Source organism: Oncorhynchus masou, chromosome 9 (genome assembly GCF_036934945.1).
Source record: "Oncorhynchus masou masou isolate Uvic2021 chromosome 9, UVic_Omas_1.1, whole genome shotgun sequence".
Lineage (NCBI taxonomy): Eukaryota > Metazoa > Chordata > Actinopteri > Salmoniformes > Salmonidae > Oncorhynchus > Oncorhynchus masou.
In genome coordinates this window covers 9,854,694-9,879,300 of record NC_088220.1, presented here as the reverse complement: position 1 = coordinate 9,879,300, position 24,607 = coordinate 9,854,694, and the positions used below count along the sequence as shown (strand labels likewise).

At 44.3% G+C, this 24,607-nt stretch overlaps 1 protein-coding gene across 4 annotated transcripts in view; it reads left to right on the top strand.

Moving 5' to 3' along the window:
* Nucleotides 1–22,459, top strand: part of LOC135545507 (glucocorticoid receptor-like) — an 80,321-nt gene extending 57,862 nt beyond the window's left edge. For 3 of the 4 annotated variants that reach the window (XM_064973148.1, XM_064973145.1, XM_064973146.1), the window contains exons 4-10: nt 2,050–2,228; nt 2,839–2,955; nt 8,995–9,276; nt 9,391–9,535; nt 11,781–11,911; nt 13,872–14,029; nt 19,304–22,459. In XM_064973148.1, the coding sequence (XP_064829220.1) occupies nt 2,050–2,228; nt 2,839–2,955; nt 8,995–9,276; nt 9,391–9,535; nt 11,781–11,911; nt 13,872–14,029; nt 19,304–19,456 (1,165 nt within the window). In that variant the 3' untranslated portion in view covers nt 19,457–22,459. The remainder of the gene's footprint in view (nt 1–2,049; nt 2,229–2,838; nt 2,956–8,994; nt 9,277–9,390; nt 9,536–11,780; nt 11,912–13,871; nt 14,030–19,303) is intronic. The other variant, XM_064973147.1, reaches the window with a different exon arrangement.
* Nucleotides 22,460–24,607: the final 2,148 nt, after the last annotated feature.

The following is a 24,607-nucleotide window of genomic DNA, read 5'->3' as shown; positions in this document are numbered from 1 at the left end:
TAATCCCTAAGCTACCTGCCTCTAACCACTAGGCTACCTGTCTCTAATCCCTAAACCACCTGCCTCTAACCACTAGGCTACCTGCCTCTAACCACTAGGCTACCTGCCTCTAATCCCTAAACTACCTGCCTCTAACCACTAGGCTACCTGTCTCTAACCACTAGGCTACCTGCCTCTAATCCCTAAACTACCTGCCTCTAACCACTAGGCTACCTGCCTCTAATCCCTAAGGTACCTGCCTCTAACCACTAGGCTACCTGTCTCTAACCACTAGGCTACCTGCCTCTAATCCCTAAGCTACCTGCCTCTAACCACTATGCTACCTGCCTCTAACCACTAGGCTACCTGTCTCTAACCACTAGGCTACCTGCCTCTAATCCCTAAGCTACCTGCCTCTAACCACTAGGCTACCTGCCACTAAACACTAGGCTACCTGTCTCTAACCACTAGGCTACCTGCCTCTAACCCCTAAGCTACCTGCCTCTAACCACTAGGCTACTTGCCTCTAACCACTAGGCTACCTGCCTCTAATCCCTAAACTACCTGCCTCTAACCACTAGGCTACCTGCCTCTAATCCCTAAGCCACCTGCCTCTAACCACTAGGCTACCTGCCTCTAACCACTAGGCTACCTGCCTCTAATCCCTAAACTACCTGCCTCTAACCACTAGGCTACCTGTCTCTAACCACTAGGCTACCTGCCTCTAATCCCTAAGCTACCTGCCTCTAACCACTAGGCTACCTGTCTCTAATCCCTAAACCACCTGCCTCTAACCACTAGGCTACCTGCCTCTAACCACTAGGCTACCTGCCTCTAATCCCTAAACTACCTGCCTCTAACCACTAGGCTACCTGTCTCTAACCACTAGGCTACCTGCCTCTAATCCCTAAACTACCTGCCTCTAACCACTAGGCTACCTGCCTCTAATCCCTAAGGTACCTGCCTCTAACCACTAGGCTACCTGTCTCTAACCACTAGGCTACCTGCCTCTAATCCCTAAGCTACCTGCCTCTAACCACTATGCTACCTGCCTCTAACCACTAGGCTACCTGTCTCTAACCACTAGGCTACCTGCCTCTAATCCCTAAGCTACCTGCCCACTCTAATTCTTTGGATAGAATTCAAATAACTGTGATTCTGGGAACTGTTATGCTCCAGTGAAAGAGTGGGTGTCATGACGCCCTTTATGTTTGGTGATCCAACCACAGGTCTTTAGATGGTGTGGAGGCCATAGAGAAAATTGTTGAACCACAGTTAGATGTTTATTCTTTGGATCTTGAAGGATAAGTGGTACATTTAGGACATTTCGGAAAAAAGAAACTCAACCAAAATAAATGTAATGGATCTTATGCCAATATTCTGGTCAACTGACCAAAATGGAGACCGAAGTGTTTGGTGTTTTGGTAACCAGACCAAAAGGACAAAATGTAGGAAATGTAACAGCAGAAGTGCCAAAGTGTATGTTTAGCTCACATGATGTTGTTTGTCAAATAAAATAACCCCAGGCATGCTGTGAAACTGTAGAAGGTCATATTTTCAAGAGCAGATGGAATGTGTTGAGTTCCCCTGTTGTTACTGTGTTCCAGCTCACAGAGAGTGTGAGGGCCACATGCTTCTGTGTGAGCTGTGACATAGGTAAGAGAGTTTGCTCTGTCTCTGTGGGAATAGTGTCGCTATGTTTTCAGAATCGCAGAAGCATCATCATACTTGTTGCCAAGTTATTATTTTGTATTCGTTCAGAAAATTGCACTTGTTACTGACTCTAAACCCTCCTTCCTCTTCCCTGCTCTCCTCACCTCTCTTCCTTGCTCTCCTCTCTTCCCTGCTCTCCTCTCTTCCTTGCTCTCCTCTCTTCCCTGCTCTCCTCTCTTCCTTGCTCTCCTCTCTTCCTTGCTCTCCTCTGTTCCCTGCTCTCCTCTCTTCCCTGCTCTCCTCTCTTCCTTGCTCTCCTCTCTTCCCTGCTCTCCTCTCTTCCTTGCTCTCCTCTCTTCCTTGCTCTCCTCTGTTCCCTGCTCTCCTCTCTTCCCTGCTCTCCTCTCTTCCCTGTAGTTCCACTTCCAGGCAGGGTGGTGGCGCTGCGTCGTGTACAACCCAGGGCAAGGCCGGGACCGCCCATAAGGTCTGTCTGGTGTGTTCAGATGAGGCGTCCGGCTGTCACTACGGGGTGCTCACCTGCGGAAGCTGCAAGGTGTTCTTCAAGAGAGCCGTGGAAGGTACGGTGGCAAGGGGTGAGATGCTAGGACAATTGGTATGGTCTGGTCCCAGATCTGTTTTTACTATTTTGCCAAGGGGTGAGATGCTAGGATAATTGCTATGGTCTGGTCCCAGATCGGTTTTTACTCTCTTGCAAGTCGGCAGAAACGGATCTGGGACTGGGCTACCACTGATGATGTGTGGTGTATATATTATGATATTTTCCTGTGGTACTGTGGCAAGGAGTGTGACACCTTGTACTATGGCAGCATGGAATGATGTTTGGTTTACGGTAGATACTGGCAAGGTAGGGTGGCAAGGAGTGAGATGGTAAGACACCTTGTACTATGGCAGCATGGAATGAAGTTTGGTTTACGGTAGATACTGGCAAGGTAGGATGGCAAGGAGTGAGATGGTAGAACAACTGGTGCTATTGGTACTGTTGCACAGCTGGTGACATGGAATGATGTACAGTAGGCATATCATGAATGATACTGTATGAAGACAGTATCATTCATGTTCTGTATGAAGACACTGCAGACATTTGATTTGCAAGTTGGGGGCTTGCTGATCCAGTGTGATGCAAGAAGGAAGAGATACTTTATTCAATTGTTTTGTCATTCAAATTCTCTTCTCGTGTTTCAGGGCAACACAACTACCTGTGTGCTGGGAGGAAGGACTGCATCATCGATAAGATCAGAAGGAAGAACTGTCCAGCCTGCCGCTTCCGCAAGTGTCTCATGGCAGGGATGAACCTGGAAGGTACACTCTTTTACCTTGTTTTATTGTCTCATGGCAGCGATGAACCTGGAAGGTACACTCTTTAGCTTGTTTTATTGTCTCATGGCAGGGATGAACCTGGAAGGTACACTCTTTTACCTTGTTTTATTGTCTCATGGCAGGGATGAACCTGGAAGGTACACTCTTTTACCTTGTTTTATTGTCTCATGGCAGGGATGAACCTGGAAGGTAAACTATTTTAGCTTGTTTTATTGTCTCATGGCAGGGATGAACCTGGAAGGTACACTCTTTTACCTTGTTTTATTGTCTCATGGCAGGGATGAACCTGGAAGGTACACTCTTTTACCTTGTTTTATTGTCTCATGGCAGGGATGAACCTGGAAAGTACACTCTTTTACCTTGTTTTATTGTCTCATGGCAGCGATGAACCTGGAAGGTACACTCTTTAGCTTGTTTTATTGTCTCATGGCAGGGATGAACCTGGAAGGTACACTCTTTTACCTTGTTTTATTGTCTCATGGCAGGGATGAACCTGGAAGGTACACTCTTTTACCTTGTTTTATTGTCTCATGGCAGGGATGAACCTGGAAGGTACACTCTTTAGCTTGTTTTATTGTCTCATGGCAGGGATGAACCTGGAAGGTACACTCTTTTACCTTGTTTTATTGTCTCATGGCAGGGATGAACCTGGAAGGTACACTCTTTTACCTTGTTTTATTGTCTCATGGCAGGGATGAACCTGGAAGATAAACTATTTTAGCTTGTTTTATTGTCTCATGGCAGGGATGAACCTGGAAGGTACACTCTTTTACCTTGTTTTATTGTCTCATGGCAGGGATGAACCTGGAAGGTACACTCTTTTACCTTGTTTTATTGTCTCATGGCAGGGATGAACCTGGAAGGTACACTCTTTTACCTTGTTTTATTGTCTCATGGCAGGGATGAACCTGGAAGGTACACTCTTTAGCTTGTTTTATTGTCTCATGGCAGGGATGAACCTGGAAGGTACACTCTTTTACCTTGTTTTATTGTCTCATGGCAGGGATGAACCTGGAAGGTACACTCTTTTACCTTGTTTTATTGTCTCATGGCAGGGATGAACCTAGAAGGTACACTCTTTTACCTTGTTTTATTGTCTCATGGCAGGGATGAACCTGGAAGGTACACTCTTCTTGTACCTTGTTTTATTGTCTCATGGCAGGGATGAACCTAGAAGGTACACTCTTTTACCTTGTTTTATTGTCTCATGGCAGGGATGAACCTGGAAGGTACACTCTTTTACCTTGTTTTATTGTCTCATGGCAGGGATGAACCTAGAAGGTACACTCTTTTACCTTGTTTTATTGTCTCATGGCAGGGATGAACCTGGAAGGTACACTCTTTTACCTTGTTTTATTGTCTCATGGCAGGGATGAACCTAGAAGGTACACTCTTTTACCTTGTTTTATTGTCTCATGGCAGGGATGAACCTGGAAGGTACACTCTTTTACCTTGTTTTATTGTCTCATGGCAGGGATGAACCTGGAAGGTACACTCTTTAGCTTGTTTTATTGTCTCATGGCAGGGATGAACCTGGAAGGTACACTCTTTTACCTTGTTTTATTGTCTCATGGCAGGGATGAACCTGGAAGGTACACTCTTTTACCTTGTTTTATTGTCTCATGGCAGGGATGAACCTGGAAGGTACACTCTTTTACCTTGTTTTATTGTCTCATGGCAGGGATGAACCTGGAAGGTACACTCTTTTACCTTGTTGTATTGTCTCATGGCAGGGATGAACCTGGAAGGTACACTCTTTAGCTTGTTTTATTGTCTCATGGCAGGGATGAACCTAGAAGGTGAACTCTTTTACCTTGTTGTATTGTCTCATGGCAGGGATGAACCTAGAAGGTACACTCTTGTACCTTGTTTATTGTCTCATGGCAGGGATGAACCTGGAAGGTACACTCTTTTACCTTGTTTTATTGTCTCATGGCAGGGATGAACCTGGAAGGTACACTCTTTTACCTTGTTTTATTGTCTCATGGCAGGGATGAACCTAGAAGGTGCACTCTTTTACCTTGTTTTATTGTCTCATGGCAGGGATGAACCTAGAAGGTACACTGGAAGGTACTTTTACCTTGTTTTATTGTCTCATGGCAGGGATGAACCTGGAAGGTACACTCTTTTACCTTGTTTTATTGTCTCATGGCAGGGATGAACCTGGAAGGTACACTCTTTTACCTTGTTTTATTGTCTCATGGCAGGGATGAACCTGGAAGGTACACTCTTTTACCTTGTTTTATTGTCTCATGGCAGGGATGAACCTGGAAGGTACACTCTTTTACCTTGTTTTATTGTCTCATGGCAGGGATGAACCTGGAAGGTACACTCTTTTACCTTGTTTTATTGTCTCATGGCAGGGATGAACCTGGAAGGTACACTCTTTTACCTTGTTTTATTGTCTCATGGCACTCTTTTACCTTGTTTTATTGTCTCATGGCAGGGATGAACCTGGAAGGTACACTCTTTTACCTTGTTTTATTGTCTCATGGCAGGGATGAACCTGGAAGGTACACTCTTTTACCTTGTTTTATTGTCTCATGGCAGGGATGAACCTGGAAGGTACACTCTTTTACCTTGTTTTATTGTCTCATGGCAGGGATGAACCTAGAAGGTACACTCTTTTACCTTGTTTTATTGTCTCATGGCAGGGATGAACCTGGAAGGTACACTCTTTTACCTTGTTTTATTGTCTCATGGCAGGGATGAACCTGGAAAGTACACTCTTTTACCTTTTTTTATTGTCTCATGGCAGGGATGAACCTGGAAGGTACACTCTTTTACCTTGTTTTATTGTCTCATGGCAGGGATAAACCTAGAAGGTACACTCTTTTACCTTGTTTTATTGTCTCATGGCAGGGATGAACCTGGAAGGTACACTCTTTTACCTTGTTTTATTGTCTCATGGCAGGGAGGAACCTAGAAGGTACACTCTTTTACCTTGTTTTATTGTCTCATGGCAGGGATGAACCTGGAAGGTACACTCTTTTACCTTGTTTTATTGTCTCATGGCAGGGATGAACCTGGAAGGTACACTCTTTTACCTTGTTTTATTGTCTCATGGCAGGGATGAACCTGGAAGGTACACTCTTTTACCTTGTTTTATTGTCTCATGGCAGGGATGAACCTGGAAGGTACACTTTTACTTGTTTTACCTTGTTTTATTGTCTCATGGCAGGGATGAACCTGGAAGGTACACTCTTTTACCTTGTTTTATTGTCTCATGGCAGGGATGAACCTGGAAGGTACACTCTTTTACCTTGTTTTATTGTCTCATGGCAGGGATGAACCTAGAAGGTGCACTCTTTTACCTTGTTTTATTGTCTCATGGCAGGGATGAACCTAGAAGGTACACTCTTGTACCTTGTTTTATTGTCTCATGGCAGGGATGAACCTGGAAGGTACACTCTTTTACCTTGTTTTATTGTCTCATGGCAGGGATGAACCTGGAAGGTACACTCTTTTACCTTGTTTTATTGTCTCATGGCAGGGATGAACCTGGAAGGTACACTCTTTTACCTTGTTTTATTGTCTCATGGCAGGGATGAACCTGGAAGGTACACTCTTTTACCTTGTTTTATTGTCTCATGGCAGGGATGAACCTGGAAGGTACACTCTTTTACCTTGTTTTATTGTCTCATGGCAGGGATGAACCTAGAAGGTACACTCTTTTACCTTGTTTTATTGTCTCATGGCAGGGATGAACCTGGAAGGTACACTCTTTTACCTTGTTTTATTGTCTCATGGCAGGGATGAACCTGGAAGGTACACTCTTTTACCTTGTTTTATTGTCTCATGGCAGGGATGAACCTGGAAGGTACACTCTTTTACCTTGTTTTATTGTCTCATGGCAGGGATGAACCTGGAAGGTACACTCTTTTACCTTGTTTTATTGTCTCATGGCAGGGATGAACCTGGAAGGTACACTCTTTTACCTTGTTTTATTGTCTCATGGCAGGGATGAACCTGGAAGGTACACTCTTTTACCTTGTTTTATTGTCTCATGGCAGGGATGAACCTAGAAGGTGCACTCTTTTACCTTGTTTTATTGTCTCATGGCAGGGATGAACCTGGAAGGTACACTCTTGTACCTTGTTTTATTGTCTCATGGCAGGGATGAACCTGGAAGGTGCACTCTTTTACCTTGTTTTATTGTCTCATGGCAGGGATGAACCTAGAAGGTGCACTCTTTTACCTTGTTTTATTGTCTCATGGCAGGGATGAACCTGAAGGTACACTCTTTTACCTTGTTTTATTGTCTCATGGCAGGGATGAACCTAGAAGGTGCACTCTTTTACCTTGTTTTATTGTCTCATGGCAGGGATGAACCTGGAAGGTAAACTCTTTAACCTTGTTTTATTTTACAGATTCTATATTTGATTTAATGTAAATTGCTGTACAGCCTTGTTTTATTGTCTCATGGCAGGGATGAACCAAGGTACACTCTTGTTTTATTGTCTACTACAAGCTACTACAACCTCAAGTACCAGATACAAGTAGATACAGTGCCTTCCGAAAGTATTCAGACCCCTTGACTTTTTCCACATTTTGTTACGTAACAGCCTTATTCTAAAATGGAATAAATATATATTTTTTCTCAGCAATCTACACACAATACCCCATAATGACAAAGCATGACGTCAAAGGAATTGTCCGTAGAGCTCCGAGACAGGATTGTGTTGAGGTACAGATCTGGGGAAGAGTACCAACAACTTCCTGCAGCATTGAAGGTCCCCAAGAACACAGTGGTCTCCATCATTCTTAAATGGAAGAAGTTTGGAACCACCAAGACTCTTCCTTGAGCTGGCCGCCTGGCCAAACTGAACAATCGAGGGAGAAGAGCCTTGGTCAGGGAGGTGACCAAGAACCCGATGGTCACTCTGACAGAGCTCTAGAGTTCCTCTGTGGAGATGGGAGAACCTTCTAGAAGGACAACTATCTCTGCAGCACTCCACCAATCAGGCCTTTATGGTAGAGTGGCCAGACAGAAGCCACTCCTCAGTAAAAGGCCCATGACAGCCCGCTTGGAGTTTTCCAAAAGGCACCTAAACACTCACAGACCATGAGAAATAAAATGCTCTGGTCTGATGAAACCAAGATTGAACTCTTTGGCCTGAATCCCGAGTGTCCTGTCTGGAGGAAATCTGGCACCATCCCTACGGTGAAGCTTGGTGGTGGCAGCGTTATGCTGTGGGAATGTTTTTCAACAGCAGGAACTGGGAGACTAGTCAGGATTGAGGGAAAAGAGAGATCCTTGATGAAAACCTGCTCCAGAGCGCTCAGGACCTCAGACTGGGGTGAAGGTTCACCTTCCAACAGGTCAACGACCCTAAGCACACAGCCAAGACAAGTCTCTGAATGTCCCAGAGTGGCCCAGCCAGAGCCCGGACTTGTAACCAGATGGAGCATCTCTGGAGAGACCTAAAAATAGCTGTGCAGCAAAGCTCCCCATCCAACCTGACAGAGCTTGAAAGGATCTGCAGAGAAGAATGGAAGAAACTCCCCAAATCCAGGTGTGCCAAGCTTGTAGCTTTATACCCAAGAAGACCCGAGGCTGTAATTGCTGCCAAAGGTGCTTCAACAAAGTACTGAGTAAAGGGATTAGTGTCCCGGTCCTTAAAAGTGGCAGCTTTAGCCTTTAGTGCGGATGTTGCCTGTAATCCATGGCTTCTGGTTGGGGTATGTATGTACTGTCACTGTGGGGACAATATCATCGAGGCACTTTTATTAAAGGGAATGGGAACACTTTAGGAAGTTGTGTAAATGTGAGATTTCAGTCACAAAAATTTCAGAAAAACTGTTTTTGCTTTGACATTATGGGGTATTGTGTTTAGATTAATGGGGGACACACGCGATTTAATCATTTTTAGAATAAGGCTGTAACGTAGCACAATGTAGAAAAGGTCAAGGGGTCTGAATACTCTCCGAAGGTACTGTATGTTAGTTTAACTGGTTTTTGATATCATGGTCAGTCAATATACCTCCTCTCTCCCTCCCTTCCTCTCTCCTTCACTACAGCTCGTAAAACCAAGAAGCTGAACCGTTTAAAGGGGGTGCAGCAGCCCACCATGGCCGAGCTGACCCCCCGTCCGCTCCCAGAGGCCAGGTCGCTGGTCCCCAAGTCCATGCCCCAGCTCACCCCCACCATGCTGTCTCTACTAAAGGCCATCGAGCCAGACACCATCTACTCTGGCTACGACGGCACCCTGCCAGACACCTCCACACGCATCATGACCACCCTCAACAGGCTGGGGGGGCGGCAGGTGGTATCAGCCGTGAAGTGGGCCAAGTCTTTGCCAGGTACTACTATTTCTAAGAGACGTGGTTGGAAACCTACCATAGACATCAGTACTCCAGTATCATCAGGGAAATGGAACCTTTAGTCATTCAGTGTTCTGTTATCTTCCCCTGCAGGGTTCCGGAACCTTCACCTGGACGACCAGATGACTCTGCTGCAGTGTTCCTGGTTGTTCCTCATGTCCTTCGGCCTGGGCTGGAGGTCCTACCAACAGTGTGACGGGAACATGCTCTGCTTCGCTCCAGACCTCGTCATCAACCAGTATGTCTATTTATCTGTCGGCCTAAGTCTGTCTGTCTGCATGTCTCGTTCTCTCTCTCTCATCAGGGACCGTATAAAGCTGCCCTACATGGCAGACCAGTGTGACGTCATCACTAACATACCTGTCCCTCTCTCTCTCATCAGGGACCGTATGAAGCTACCCTACATGGCAGACCTGTGTGACGTCATCACTAACATACCTGTCCCTCTCTCTCTCTCATCAGGGACCGTATAAAGCTGCCCTACATTGCAGACCTGTGTGACGTCATCACTAACATACCTGTCTCTCTCTCTCATCAGGGACCGTATGAAGCTACCCTACATGGCAGACCGGTGTGACGTCATCACTAACATACCTGTCCCTCTCTCTCTCATCTGGGACCGTATGAAGCTGCCCTACATGGCAGACCAGTGTGACGTCATCACTAACAGGTCTCTCTCTCTCCTCATCAGGGACTGTATGAAGCTACCCTACATGGCAGACCAGTGTGACGTCATCACTAACATACCTGTCCCTCTCTCTCTCTCATCAGGGACCGCATGAAGCTACTCTACATGGCAGACCAGTGTGACGTCATCACTAACATGCCTGTCTCTCTCTCTCATCAGGGACCGCATGAAGCTGCCCTACATGGCAGACCAGTGTGACGTCATCACTAACATACCTGTCCCTCTCTCTCTCTCATCAGGGACCGCATGAAGCTACTCTACATGGCAGACCAGTGTGACGTCATCACTAACATACCTGTCCCTCTCTCTCTCTCATCAGGGACCGTATGAAGCTGCCCTACATGGCAGACCAGTGTGACGTCATCACTAACATGCCTGTCTCTCTCTCCTCATCTGGGACCGTATAAAGCTGTCCTACATGGCAGACCAGTGTGACGTCATCACTAACATGTCTCTCTCTCCTCATCAGGGACCGTATGAAGCTGCCCTACATGGCAGACCAGTGTGACGTCATCACTAACATACCTGTCTCTCTCTCTCTCATCAGGGACCGTATGAAGCTGCCCTACATGGCAGACCAGTGTGACGTCATCACTAACATGTCTCTCTCTCCTCATCAGGGACCGTATGAAGCTGCCCTACATGGCAGACCAGTGTGACGTCATCACTAACATGTCTCTCTCTCTCTCATCAGGGACCGTATGAAGCTGCCCTACATGGCAGACCAGTGTGACATCATCACTAACATGTCTCTCTCTCTCCTCATCAGGGACCGTATGAAGCTGCCCTACATGGCAGACCAGTGTGACGTCATCACTAACATGTCTGTCTCTCCTCATCAGGGACCGTATGAAGCTGCCCTACATGGCAGACCAGTGTGACGTCATCACTAACATGTCTCTCTCTCCTCATCAGGGACCGTATGAAGCTGCCCTACATGGCAGACCAGTGTGACGTCATCACTAACATGCCTGTCTCTCTCTCCTCATCAGGGACCGTATGAAGCTGCCCTACATGGCAGACCAGTGTGACGTCATCACTAACATGTCTCTCTCTCCTCATCAGGGACCGTATGAAGCTGCCCTACATGGCAGACCAGTGTGACGTCATCACTAACATGTCTCTCTCTCCTCATCAGGGACCGTATGAAGCTGCCCTACATGGCAGACCAGTGTGACGTCATCACTAACATGTCTCTCTCTCCTCATCAGGGACCGTATGAAGCTGCCCTACATGGCAGACCAGTGTGACGTCATCACTAACATGTCTCTCTCTCCTCATCAGGGACCGTATGAAGCTGCCCTACATGGCAGACCAGTGTGACGTCATCACTAACATGTCTCTCTCTCCTCATCAGGGACCGTATGAAGCTGCCCTACATGGCAGACCAGTGTGACGTCATCACTAACATGTCTCTCTCTCCTCATCAGGGACCGTATGAAGCTGCCCTACATGGCAGACCAGTGTGACGTCATCACTAACATGTCTCTCTCTCCTCATCAGGGACCGTATGAAGCTGCCCTACATGGCAGACCAGTGTGACGTCATCACTAACATGTCTCTCTCTCCTCATCAGGGACCGTATGAAGCTGCCCTACATGGCAGACCAGTGTGACGTCATCACTAACATGTCTCTCTCTCCTCATCAGGGACCGTATGAAGCTGCCCTACATGGCAGACCAGTGTGACGTCATCACTAACATGTCTCTCTCTCCTCATCAGGGACCGTATGAAGCTGCCCTACATGGCAGACCAGTGTGACGTCATCACTAACATGTCTCTCTCTCCTCATCAGGGACCGTATGAAGCTGCCCTACATGGCAGACCAGTGTGAACAGATGTTGAAGATCTCCAGTGAGTTTGTCAGGCTGCAGGTGTCTCATGACGAGTATCTGTGTATGAAGGTTCTGCTGCTGCTCAGCACCGGTGAGTCTCAGCTCCGCTTCAACTTTGACCTTTCACACTTGAGTCCGTAACACTATGACAACCTATTTCCTGATTGATGGCTGTGTGTTCCTGGGTTTTTACTGTTATGTTTTTAATGTTGATCCTGCCATTGGGATGTCAAAGAAGGAAAGTTTCCTATTTCATCTTATTGTATTTACACTTTACATTTTCAACATAACAGTGACTTCGGAAAGTATTCAGACACCTTGACTTTCTCCACATTTTGTTACGTTACAGCCTTATTCTAAAATAGATTTTTTTTTTTTTAACAAGTTTTGTCCTCATCGATCTACACACAATACCTCGTAATGACAAAGCAAAAACTATTTCATGCATTTTAGAACAAGGCTGTAACGTAACAAAATGTGGAACAATTCTATGAGTCTGAATACTTTCCTTCGGCCCTGTATAATGGAAGGGGAACTGCATAGGCATGACTTATTTAACACATTTCCTGTTATGTTCATCTTTAGTGCCAAAGGCAAAAACACACACAGAGGTTGATATATTATGTTGTCCCGTCCCCCAGTGCCAAAGGACGGTCTGGAGTAAGACACACAGAGGTTGATGTATTATGTTGTCCCCCTCCCCAGTGCCAGGGACGGTCTGGAGTAAGACACACAGAGGTTGATATATTATGTTGTCCCGTCCCCCAGTGACCAAAGGACGGTCTGGAGTAAGACACACAGAGGTTGATATATTATGTTGTCCCGTCCCCCAGTGCCAGAGGACGGTCTGGAGTAAGACACACAGAGGTTGATATATTATGTTGTCTTCCCCCGTCCCCCAGTGCCAAAGGACGGTCTGGAGTAAGACACACCAGAGGTTGATATATTATGTCTCCCGTCCCCCAGTGCCAAAGGACGGTCTGGAGTAAGCCACACAGAGGTTGATATATTATGTTGTCCCCGTCCCCCAGTGCCAAAGGACGGTCTGGAGTAAGACACACAGAGGTTGATATATTATGTTGTCCCCGTCCCCAGTGCCAAAGGACGGTCTGGAGTAAGACACACAGAGGTTGATATATTATGTTGTCCTTCCCCCGTCCCCCAGTGCCAAAGGACCTCTGGCAAGACCACAGAGGTTGATATATTATGTTGTCCCGTCCCCCAGTGCCAAAGGACGGTCTGGAGTAAGACACACAGAGGTTGATATATTATGTTGTCCTTCCCCCCGTCCCCCAGTGCCAAAGGACGGTCTGGAGTAAGACACACAGAGGTTGATATATTATGTTGTCCCCGTCCCCCAGTGCCAAAGGACGGTCTGGAGTAAGACACACAGAGGTTGATATATTATGTTGTCCTTCCCCCCGTCCCCCAGTGCCAAAGGACGGTCTGGAGTAAGACACACAGAGGTTGATATATTATGTTGTCCCCCGTCCCCGTCCCCCAGTGCCAAAGGACGGTCTGGAGTAAGACACACAGAGGTTGATATATTATGTTGTCCTTCCCCCGTCCCCCAGTGCCAAAGGACGGTCTGGAGTAAGACACACAGAGGTTGATATATTATGTTGTCCCCGTCCCCCAGTGCCAAAGGACGGTCTGGAGTAAGACACACAGAGGTTGATATATTATGTTGTCCCCGTCCCCCAGTGCCAAAGGACGGTCTGGAGTAAGACACACAGAGGTTGATATATTATGTTGTCCCCGTCCCCCAGTGCCAAAGGACGGTCTGGAGTAAGACACACAGAGGTTGATATATTATGTTGTCCCGTCCCCCAGTGCCAAAGGACGGTCTGGAGTAAGACACACAGAGGTTGATGTATTATGTTGTCCTTCCCCCCGTCCCCATCCCCCAGTGCCAAAGGACGGTCTGGAGTAAGACACACAGAGGTTGATGTATTATGTTGTCCTTCCCCCCGTCCCCCAGTGCCAAAGGACGGTCTGGAGTAGACACACAGAGGTTGATGTATTATGTTGTCCTTCCCCCCGTCCCCCAGTGCCAAAGGACGGTCTGAAGAGTCAGACAGTGTTTGATGAGATCAGGATGTCCTACATCAAGGAGTTGGGGAAGGCCATCGTCAAGAGGGAGGAGAACTCCAGCCAGAACTGGCAACGCTTCTACCAGCTCACCAAGCTTCTTGACTCCATGCACGAGGTACACATTACAATTCTTCACGGGTCCAACACTCAAAATCCTGAGATAAGACCCGGGATCGGGGCCTGAATTCAGATTTTTCCCTTGGATGTCAGTCGGGTCTGATTGAACTGCCACGCGTCTCGAATATGTGCATTTAAAATTGATTTACCGTCTTGACCCGTACTCTGTTCATTTAATCTTTGTGAGGTGATGAGAACGGTGCGATCTTGTTATCTGTGTCAGCCAACTGCAACTCAAAATGTATAGCTTATTTCCAGCTGAAACCGGTTCTGGCTGCTCACCTCACATATGCCTGCTGCTGAAGAGAGAGAGGGCGAGAGAGAAAGAGACAGGGCGCAAGAAAGAGAGAGAGAGAGGAGAGGGTGAGAGAGAAAGAGACAGGGCGCAAGAAAGAGAGAGAGAGAGAGAGAGAGAGGGCGAGAGAGAAAGAGAGAGAGAGGGAGACAGGGCGCGAGAAAGAGAGAGAGAGGGGGCGAGAGAGAGAGAGAGAGAGAGAGAGAGAGAGAGGGCGAGAAAGAGAGAGAGGGCTAGAGGAAGGAGTCTTGACCTAGACTACTGTTGATTGTGAAGATGCAGGTCTTTTATATTGAAGTAAAATTAAAGTTAGAGGACAAAAGAGGATAGTGAGAAGAAGCCGACGGGGGGGGTCCTCTGGGACGAGTTATAATATTGTAGTGGACAAAGATTAGAAAAACATTTGTACTGCCAAATGGACTGTGTGCATCTCGCTATTCAGGTTTGAGGTTAACCTTTATTTATTATTGTTTGTTTTATCATTATTGAATATCATTTTTGATTTGTTGAGACATTTTTGTTGGCTAAATTAAGTTCTAACGGTCTTTTTAAATGTTGTGCTTCATATTTAGTCTGAGATGAATGTTAAAACTAGGCCTGCTGTAAAATGAATAGCATTAGGCTATTATTGCTGTCATTTGTTCAGTAGGCCTGCGGTATACACTCACCTTTGTTGGGAATTGCTGCAATATAGGCAATTTCAAGGTTTTAAACCAGTTCATTAAATATGCAACAAGTGTTTTGTTTAACCATTTTCTTTGGCCAAATTAGGTTCCAACTGTAATGTTGTGTTTACCGCAATATAATACCATTTGTGGTCTTGAACGCACTGCACAACATGTAAATTCCTGTTGAACGCGGGAGAGCTCGTTTTGTTGTTTTTGGAACATTTTCAAAGTCTTCTGAAAACGTTTGGTTAGTAGCTCGCTACCTTTTTGAGTTTGGATCCCACATCAGTTTCTGGGATTGCTACTATTTGTCCAGTGATCCTGCCGACCAGTGGTGTCTCTCTATCACATGTAAAGGATATTTTAAATGAACAAAAAATAGTTCTACAAGCAGTTGTTACAACAACAAGAATATCACTTCAAGTGTTTTGTCCAAATACTGGAGGAGTCAACTAATAAAAGAATGGACCTGACCAGAGAGGTCCGGGACCTGAAGAACAGTTTGCAGTTCTCCCGGGGTCAGCTCGGTGAGTTGAAACAGGAGATGACAGCAATCTGTAAGTCATTAAGAGAGGAAAACAGATTATCTCGAGGGACAAACAGGGCTGAATAACATGGTTGTGGACAGAATTGCTGGAAACCTGGACGGAGTCTGAGGACAAACTGAAGATTGACGACAGGAAGATTTTAGGTGGAGAGCGCCCACAGGACTGGCCAATAATGGTCAAGAGGTTCAAGAACAAGGTAGCTGTTCTGGAAAGAGCCAAGAACATGAGAGGAACGTACATCTTCTTCAACAAGCTCTATCCTGAAGCTGTCGTCAATCTTCAGTTTCTCCGAGATCATTTCCCTAACTTTGTCCTCAGACTCCGTCCAGGTTTCCAGCAATTCTGTCCACAACCATGTTATTCAGCCCCGTTTGTCCCTCGAAATAACCTGATTTCTCTGTCATTGTTAAGATCACCATGTGCAATGCCAAGCGTCGGCTGGAGTGGTGTAAAGCTCGCCGCCACTGGACTCTGGAGCAGTGGAAACACGTTCTCTGGAGTCATGAATCACGCTTCACTATCTGGCAATCCGATTGATGAATCTGTGGCAGATGCCAGGAGAACGCCCGCATGCATAGTGCCAACTGTAAAGTTTGGTGGAGGCAGAATAATGATCTGGGGCTGTTTTCATGGTTCGGGCTAGGCCCATTAGTTCCAGTGAAATGGAATCTTAACGCAATGAGATTCTATATGATTCCGTGCTTCCAACTTTGTGGCAACAGTTTGGGGAAGGCTCTTTCCTGTTTCAGCATGACAATGCCCCCATGCACAAAGTGAGGTCCATACAGACATGGTTTGTTGAGATCGGTGTCAAAGAACTTGTATTTCAAGGCCTACCTTCAAACTCAGCACCTCTTTGCGTGACATAATGGGGAAATCAAAAGAAATCAGTCAACACCTAAAAAAAAAAAATTGTAGACCTCCACAAGTCTGGTTCATCCTTGGGAGCAATTTCAAAACACCTGAAGGTACCACGTTCATCTGTACAAACAATAGTACGCAAGTATAAACACCATGGGACCACACAGCCGTCATACCGCTCAGGAAGGAGACGCATTCTGTCTAATAGAGATGAACGTACTTTGGTGCGAAAAGTGCAAATCAATCCCAGAACAACAGCAAAGGACCTTGTGAAGATGCTGGAGGAAACAGGTACAAAAGTATCTATATCCACAGTAAAACAAGTCCTATATCGACATAACCTGAAAGGCCGCTCAGCAAGGAAGAAGCCACTGCTCCAAAACCGCCATAAAAAAGCCAGGCTACGGTTTGCAACTGCACATGGGGACAAAGATGGAAAAAATATATAACTGTTTGCCCATAATGACCATCGTTATGTTTGGAGGAAGAGGGGGAGGCTTGCAAGCCGAAGAATACCATCCCAACCGTGAAGCACGGGGTGGTAGCATCATGTTGTGGGGGTGTTTTGCTGTAGGAGTGACTGGTGCACTTCACAAAATAGATGGCATCATGAGGTAGGAAAATTATGTGGATATATTGAAGCAACATCCCAAGACATCAGTCAGGAAGTTAAAGCTTGGTCGCAAATGGACAATGACGCCAAGCATACTTCCAAAGTTGTGGCAAAATGGCTTAAGGACAACAAAGTCAAGGTATTGGAGTGGCCATCACAAAGCCCTGACCTTAATCCTATAGAAAATTTGTGAGCCGAGCTGAAAAAGCGCGTGCAAGCGAGGAGGCCTACTAACCTGACACAGTTACACCAGCTCTGTCAGGAGGAATGGGCCAAAATTCACCCAACTTATTGTGTGAAGCTTGTGGAAGGCTCCCCAAAACGTTTGGCCCAAGTTAATCAATTTAAAGGCAATGCTACCAAATACTAATTGAGTGCATGTGAACATCTGACCCACTGGGAATGTGATGAAATAAATAAAAGCTGAAATAAATAATTATCTCTACTATTATTCTGACATTTCACATTTGTGGTCTGGAGCTCAATGCTGCCTCCTGGTGGTCTGGAGCTCAATGCTGCCCCGTGGTGGTCTGGAGCTCAATGCTGTCTTCTGGTGGTCTGAGCTCAATGCTGTCTCCTGGTGGTCTGCAGCTCAATGCTGCCCCCTGGTGGTCTGCAGCTCTATGCTGCCCCCTGGTGGTCTGGAGCTCAGTGCTGTCTCCTGGTGGTCTGGAGCTCAATGCTGTCTCCTGGTGGTGTAGTACAGGAGTTCCCAAACCTTTTCACTGAGGCTCCCCTTCCAGCATTGGGGAACATCCCGTGCGCGTGACACGTCTATTTCTTTGGGCACAAGTACCATTCACACCCCTCTTGTTTGAACATTTTTGAAGGTTTTAATGCTTATTTCCTGCAATTCTACAAATTTTGTCATGCGGAGCAGAGAACATTTAGCATTTTCTTGCAATTCTATACATTTTGCCATGTCTAAGGTGTATTTTGTGATATTTGAGTGACTCAAACATTACAACAAAATCTTTGTACTAAAAAAAAACCTAGCTATAAAATGTTAGTTGGCATGGGCTAGTTGATCTGGACATTTCGGACAATTTATAAATAGCTCTCTAAAGGTTTGCAATGACTGACATGACAAGAGGAACTGATGATGCACTACCCAGTTTAGAAACGGTAATAGTATTCTACTATTACAACACACATGTGGCATACAGCTAGATATGGGATTCATGAATGAGTGGGTTATGAACAATAATGATGACAACTTGCATATGTTGGGACAGGATGTGAACTTCTTAGGGGTCCTGCTAGCGGGACAACTTCCGGTGAAACTGGAGGGCTCGCAATTCAAATAAATAATCATAAAAATTATGGATATTAAACATTTAGGTACATACAAGTGTCTTATATCGGTTGAAAGCTTAAATTCTTGTTAATCTACCTGCACTGTCTGATTTACAGTACCTTTTACAGCGAAAACATGCCATGCGATCGTTTGAGGACGGCGCCCCACAATAAAATAATTTTCCACCGGCACAGGTTTCATACATTCACAAATAGCGATTAAATATTCACTTACTTTTTGAAAATCTTCCTCTGATTTGTCATCCAAAGGGTCCCAGCTATAACATGTTTGTCGTTTTGTTAGATAAAATCCTTCTTTATATCCCAAAAAGTCTGTTTAGTTTGCGCCATCAATTTGAGTAATCCACTCATTCAACATGCAGAGAAAGGAATATGAAAATCTACCCCTAAACTTTGTTTCAACAAATCAAAATACGTTTCTATTTACTCCGCAGACACCCTAATATGTAATCAAACTATAATATTTCTTACAGGAAGAAGTATGTTTAATAGGAAACTGATTTTAGCAGTGTCTTGTCTTTATGGCCCAAACACACATTTCCAAGACTGTGTCCCTGTACTAAAACTGATATTTCTTATTCGTTTTGGAAGTTACAAGCCTTGAAACCTTGATCATAGACTGCTGACACCCTGTGGAAGCCATAGGAATTACAGCTAGAATTCAGTTTGCCCCTATACTTTCCATTGTAAGAGCATGGTCTCAACAAAACAAAAAAAATATGTATAAAATTATTATTTTAACATTTCTACAAACTTCAGTGTTTTCTTTCCAATGGTACCAATTATATGCATATTCTGGCTCCAGGGCCTGAGCAACAGGCAGTTTACTTTGGGCATGTCATTCAGGCAGAAATGTAGAAAAAAGAGGCCTAGCCCTAATTATGTGTTCTCCTGTCATGCATCTATCCATGTTTGTTTCAGAACATTTCTGTGACCAACAGACAGTAAATAAACATGTCTTTCCCTTTAGATGGTTGGTGGGCTGCTCAACTTCTGCTTCTACACGTTCGTCAACAAGTCTCTGTCGGTGGAGTTCCCAGAGATGTTAGCAGAGATCATCAGCAACCAGTTACCAAAATTCAAAGCCGGGAGCGTCAAGCCCCTCCTCTTCCACCAGAAATGACTGTGTGGTGCTTCCGCCACCAAGACACAATGCCTTAAAATCCCCTCACCTTTCACCTGACAGAGGGAGACTGGGAAGAAGAGAGGACAGAAGAGGAGATGCTGTTTTGGGAGAAAGTATACAAAGTACAAGGGTTTGGGGATTTGGGGATGAAACATGGAGGAGGAAGGAGAGATTTGTCAAGAGGCAGACAACGAGAGGGAAAGAGCACAGAGGTTTTTTTTTTTTTCGTTTAACATCTATGATCCAGTATGCAGTATAACAGTAGAAATAAATGTCTTACGTTTAAAGATAATCAAGGATTGAAATAAACTAACCATGTTTTCTCAGGTGTATCACCCTCAGAATTGAACAATATCTAGATTAAACCAGTATCTATGTACAGATTATTAAGATGGTATTTTTTACAGTCACAGGTTTATACAGTTTATTATACAGGTAATTTCTTACCTCAGCAAAGGTAACACTATAACTCTTGTGAGGTTTAGCTACTGGGTATTACTCTACCTACTGTCGTGTTTAGAACCTGGTTGTAACAGAGTTGATTATCAAGTCACATGACATAAAACCTCTCCTTTTGTTCGTAACTGTCTTTACAAAAGCATGTTTGCATAGCTTCTTTTTTTTTAAGTCAGGCATAACATTATGAAATTGTTTTTTTGTTGTAATGTAAGCGTACAGTACACCATTCACAGAACTATCTTTGTCTACGTTTAGGCTACACGCTGGCTGCCAGGTTTACACACACACACACCGTCGATCAGAAAAAGGGAGAGAGAAAAAAAGATGTGCCTTTTTTAGCTTGACGTCTGATTTTAGCCGTTCTCTGACTGTCCGAGGATGTTCTTCTTACACCATCACGGTTGACCCTCGGTGTATGTGATTGTTTTCTTCCTATTACATGCAGTTTCAGTCAGTTTTCCTTTTTAAAATGGCTGCCGTGTTTGTCTGTTGCTATTGCAGCTCGGTTATGGATTCTCAATGTGAGATCAATCGATCTAATAATACTCCCAATCTACATACGGTATTCCCTTCCTGATCTCTTGTTCACGTCTCTATTTTAAATACTATTTTAGCACTATTCCCCCCCCCCTCTACTAAACTGAGAGAATGTGAAAGTAAGTAGTAGAAAAGATATCTTTAACTCTATTGGATGTTTGTAAAAGGAAGCTATTAATTGTCACCATTGAACTTGTTATTTTTGTCAGAAAAATGTAACTGGGTCTTTCACTAGGCAAGTCAGTTAAGAACAAATGCTTATTTACACCGACGGCCTACTGGGGAACGCACAACAGATTTTTACCTTGTCAGCTCGGGGATTGGATCCAGCAACCTTTTGGTTACTGGCCCAACGCTCTAACCACTGCCGTCAGTCAGTGAACTTCTTCCTGTTGCTTTTGTTTTAACTGTTGTTTTGCTAGTCGTTTTTTTTTGCACATTGTCATTGTTGGAATGTGTCGGAGGGAGAGAAATGCGTCAGCCAATCAAAAATAGAGAGTTTGAGAACGCATCGGCGGCCCCAAAACCAGGCCGGTTGCTATGGTTTCCCTAACCGTAATATTTGATGGGAGTATGGCAGTTCTTGAATTTAGTTGTACAGTAGTTCTTGGTCACTTTAGGAAAGGCAGAGGGCTTCAGTGTTTGTCCCTCAATACTCTATATGCTGCTTTCTGTATGAACACAGGTGTGTTTGAATGGATAGTAGAGTGGTATGTGAATGAAACATGGGTAACTTGTCATTATTGATCCCTAAAGAGTCACTTATGTTCTGGCAACAGTGACATGTCACTGACATATCCGACAATTTGACCATTTTACGAGACAAACCAGCGATTCACAGGGGTTCCAGAGAACTGATGGACCGTGTTCTAGGACAACCTCTTAACCCACTGAGGCACCTTGCTTACGTCTTAGCTCTTTGTGTGTGTTTTACTAAAAACGTTTTCCAGTAAAGCACTTAGTACCAACATCCTTCTCCGTCATCTTGTGTTATGCACTCAAACTGTTGTGTCGTCCCAAATGACACCCTTGTTCCCTTTGTAGTGTGTTACTTATGACCAGAGGAGGGCTCTGGTCCAAAGTAGTGCACGAAATAGGGAATAGGGTGCCATTTGGGACGTAGCTTAGTTGATGGAGGGCATATCTCTCCATCTTCTGTCCTCTGGGAGTTTCAGTGCCAAACTCAAACTTTCTCTTTGTTTTCAGGTTTGGAAAACAGTCCTCGTTTTAACAGTTTATTTCAGAAAAAGATGAGGGAGAGATAAAAAAAACAACTTAAAGCACTTATGTCCACCGTGGATTATTAAAGAAACTAAAACGGTGAACTATTGACCTTTTTTAGTGTTTTCATCCACACTAGAGATTCCCTAGCATAAATATAGATAGCAGGTTGACCCTTTAAGTCGAACAAAACCTTTCTATACACATGTACTTAGGTAGTTTAATGAGTCCAACATGAATTTGTAATATTTTATGATTTTGTCATCATGTTGTCACCAAAAACATTTTCCTTCTTTTCCATTCATGTTTTGCTTCTGTGCAAATTTTTTTGTTCTTTCTCCCGTGAAACACAAACCAACCCAGGTATCAAAATGAATGTGAATCTCTGTACTAGGTCAGGCGGGGATGACTTAAGTCCTGGAGGGAGGGCATAGTGTCTGCTGGTCCTGGAGGGAGGGCATAGTGTCTGCTGGTCCTGGAGGGAGGGCATAGTGTCTGCTGGTCCTGGAGGGAGGGCATAGTGTCTGCTGGTCCTGGAGGGAGGGCATAGTGTCTGCTGGTCCTGGAGGGAGGGCATAGTGTCTGCTGGTCCTGGAGGGAGGGCATAGTGTCTGCTGGTCCTGGAGGGAGGGCATAGTGTCTGCTGGTCCTGGAGGGAGGGCATAGTGTCTGCTGGTCCTGGAGGGAGGGCATAGTGTCTGCTGGTTACTTGTCCTAACTCCTGGCACGTATTTAATCCATTACTTTTAATAGTTGCTCTGAGAGGGCAACATACCTGGTTAAATTCAGGGAGGGCATAGTGTCCTGCATAGTGTCTGCTGGTCCTGGAGGGAGGGCATAGTGTCTGCTGGTCCTGGAGGGAGGGCATCACTGGTTTAAAGGAAGAGACAAAAAACCAGGAGACATTCTAAAAATGTATGGTGATGTCGCACATTTGATGGGAATTTGAGAGAATTGTTAACCCGAGACCTGAAGCGATTTTGAATAGTTGGGGTGTGTTCCAACTTCTCACCGAACATTAAAAATACAATGCTAGTTATTTGTTTGCCGTCATTGGTCTATTTACGTGTTGGAAAAATGACTATTTTATTATTTTCATACACTATGCCAACATCTAATAAAAAACTATACATTAGTGATTCTTAAGAACAACTATACCATACTCAGGTTGTGGTCATTGGTTAAAAATGTACGTGGTCATCTATGTTGATGGAACCGTTTTAAAACCAAAAACATTCGGTTTTGATTCCCAACATTTTGTGTTTTTGTGACATTCATTAATTAACAGTCAGGTTAAATAAAAGCTCATCTGGCCATTCAGGTAAGTTAGTTTCATACTGGACATGCCAAAGTCATTTGATGTTCTCACTACTTGGTTAGCCATTGTTAGCTTCCCAATCTATCCTAAAGGAAAATATTTTCTTTTCTTTCAATGGTGGTACAAACATAGTTGAGCAAAACCAGCAAACTAGTTCTCCCGATCTAAACAGCTTCTGGATTCCGTTACATTCAGTGTGGCTACAAGTTGTTATCTGCTGTTGCCTTTCATAGAACAAGTATGAGACCACAAACTACTCACCTCTCCTTATCCAAAACATGTATTGGTCTCTGTGAAATTGTATCATACAGTACATTTTTGACAAGGAAATCTGAAAATATGCAATACAAATTACAAATACATGACTTACTTGTTGCTCTAAACAAGAGAATATGGACGTGTACGATGTAATTTCTGTTTTTCTTTTACAATATAAGCTATTTTAGACAGAAAATGTTCACTTTAGTGAACTATTCTCTGTATTTCTCTGCAGGACAGATTTTCAGGAAACCTTTCAATAGTGTCAATATATACCATTTATTTAGACAACACAGTTCCAGTATATTACATTTTTCTATCAGGTGGCCAAAGCAAAGTTCAACATATTTTCCTGTCGTTTTAGTGGCTAGTGGAACGACAGACGTGCAGGGCTTTTCTGTTTCATAACACATTTTATATATATTTTCTTTTTTTTTGTATCGCTTTGGTCAAATGTTGTGTACTAATATTATGAATATAGTAGTCAGTCAAAAAGTTCACAAATCTATCCAGTTTGAACCTAACAATTTCCACTGCCCCAAAATATTGTTTTGAATTTCTATTTTGTATAAAACATATGCAGCCATTAACTCCTGTAGCGTATTATCAAGGGCAGAACGATGATTATTCACCGGTATATGCTGTTCTCTGAAGCTTATTTGTTTTGCTTGTACACAATTATGTACATATAATCCAAAGTAAAAGAAAAACTATTTGTTGTATTTCTCCCACAAATAATAATAGTTTTCTATATCCTGTGTATTATTGCTAATCTGTAGTAGGTCATGTTGACGCTTTTCCTTCCATTAAATGTCGGAACTACTTCTTTGTTTTGTGTGGTATCTTTTTAAAAACGAGAAATCATATACAGATTGATCCTGATGTTACCTTCTTGTACCACGTGATAATTCAACAATGGTTCATTCATTAAAAAGGGGCTTTCCCATTCTGGTGCTTTTTTATTTGATTTGTAACCTTTTGTATGACTAAGGACTTGATTAAGTTATTTCCTTGGCTAGCTGCCAGGGGACCTATTCTAGTTGATGGAAATTTTTATGTATTTGACACCAAACTCAGTCTAATAATCAGTCTAATATTGCTACGGTTAGTTTCTTGGTATCAGCATTTCTATGATGACAATACTTGGCGCCCCAAAGCCAGTTATAATGTTGGGAGAAAAGTGCTTTTTCTTTCTTATTGAGGCCCTTTAGCCTGATCCCAGATGTGTTTGTACTGTATGGCCGAGTCCTATGGTTGTTGGCATACCAAAAATGTTATGGCAAGATGCCACAAACAGATGTTGGACCGGGCTCCAAGGCGGGTAGCTCCTATGCCAGATGTTGGACCGGGCTCCA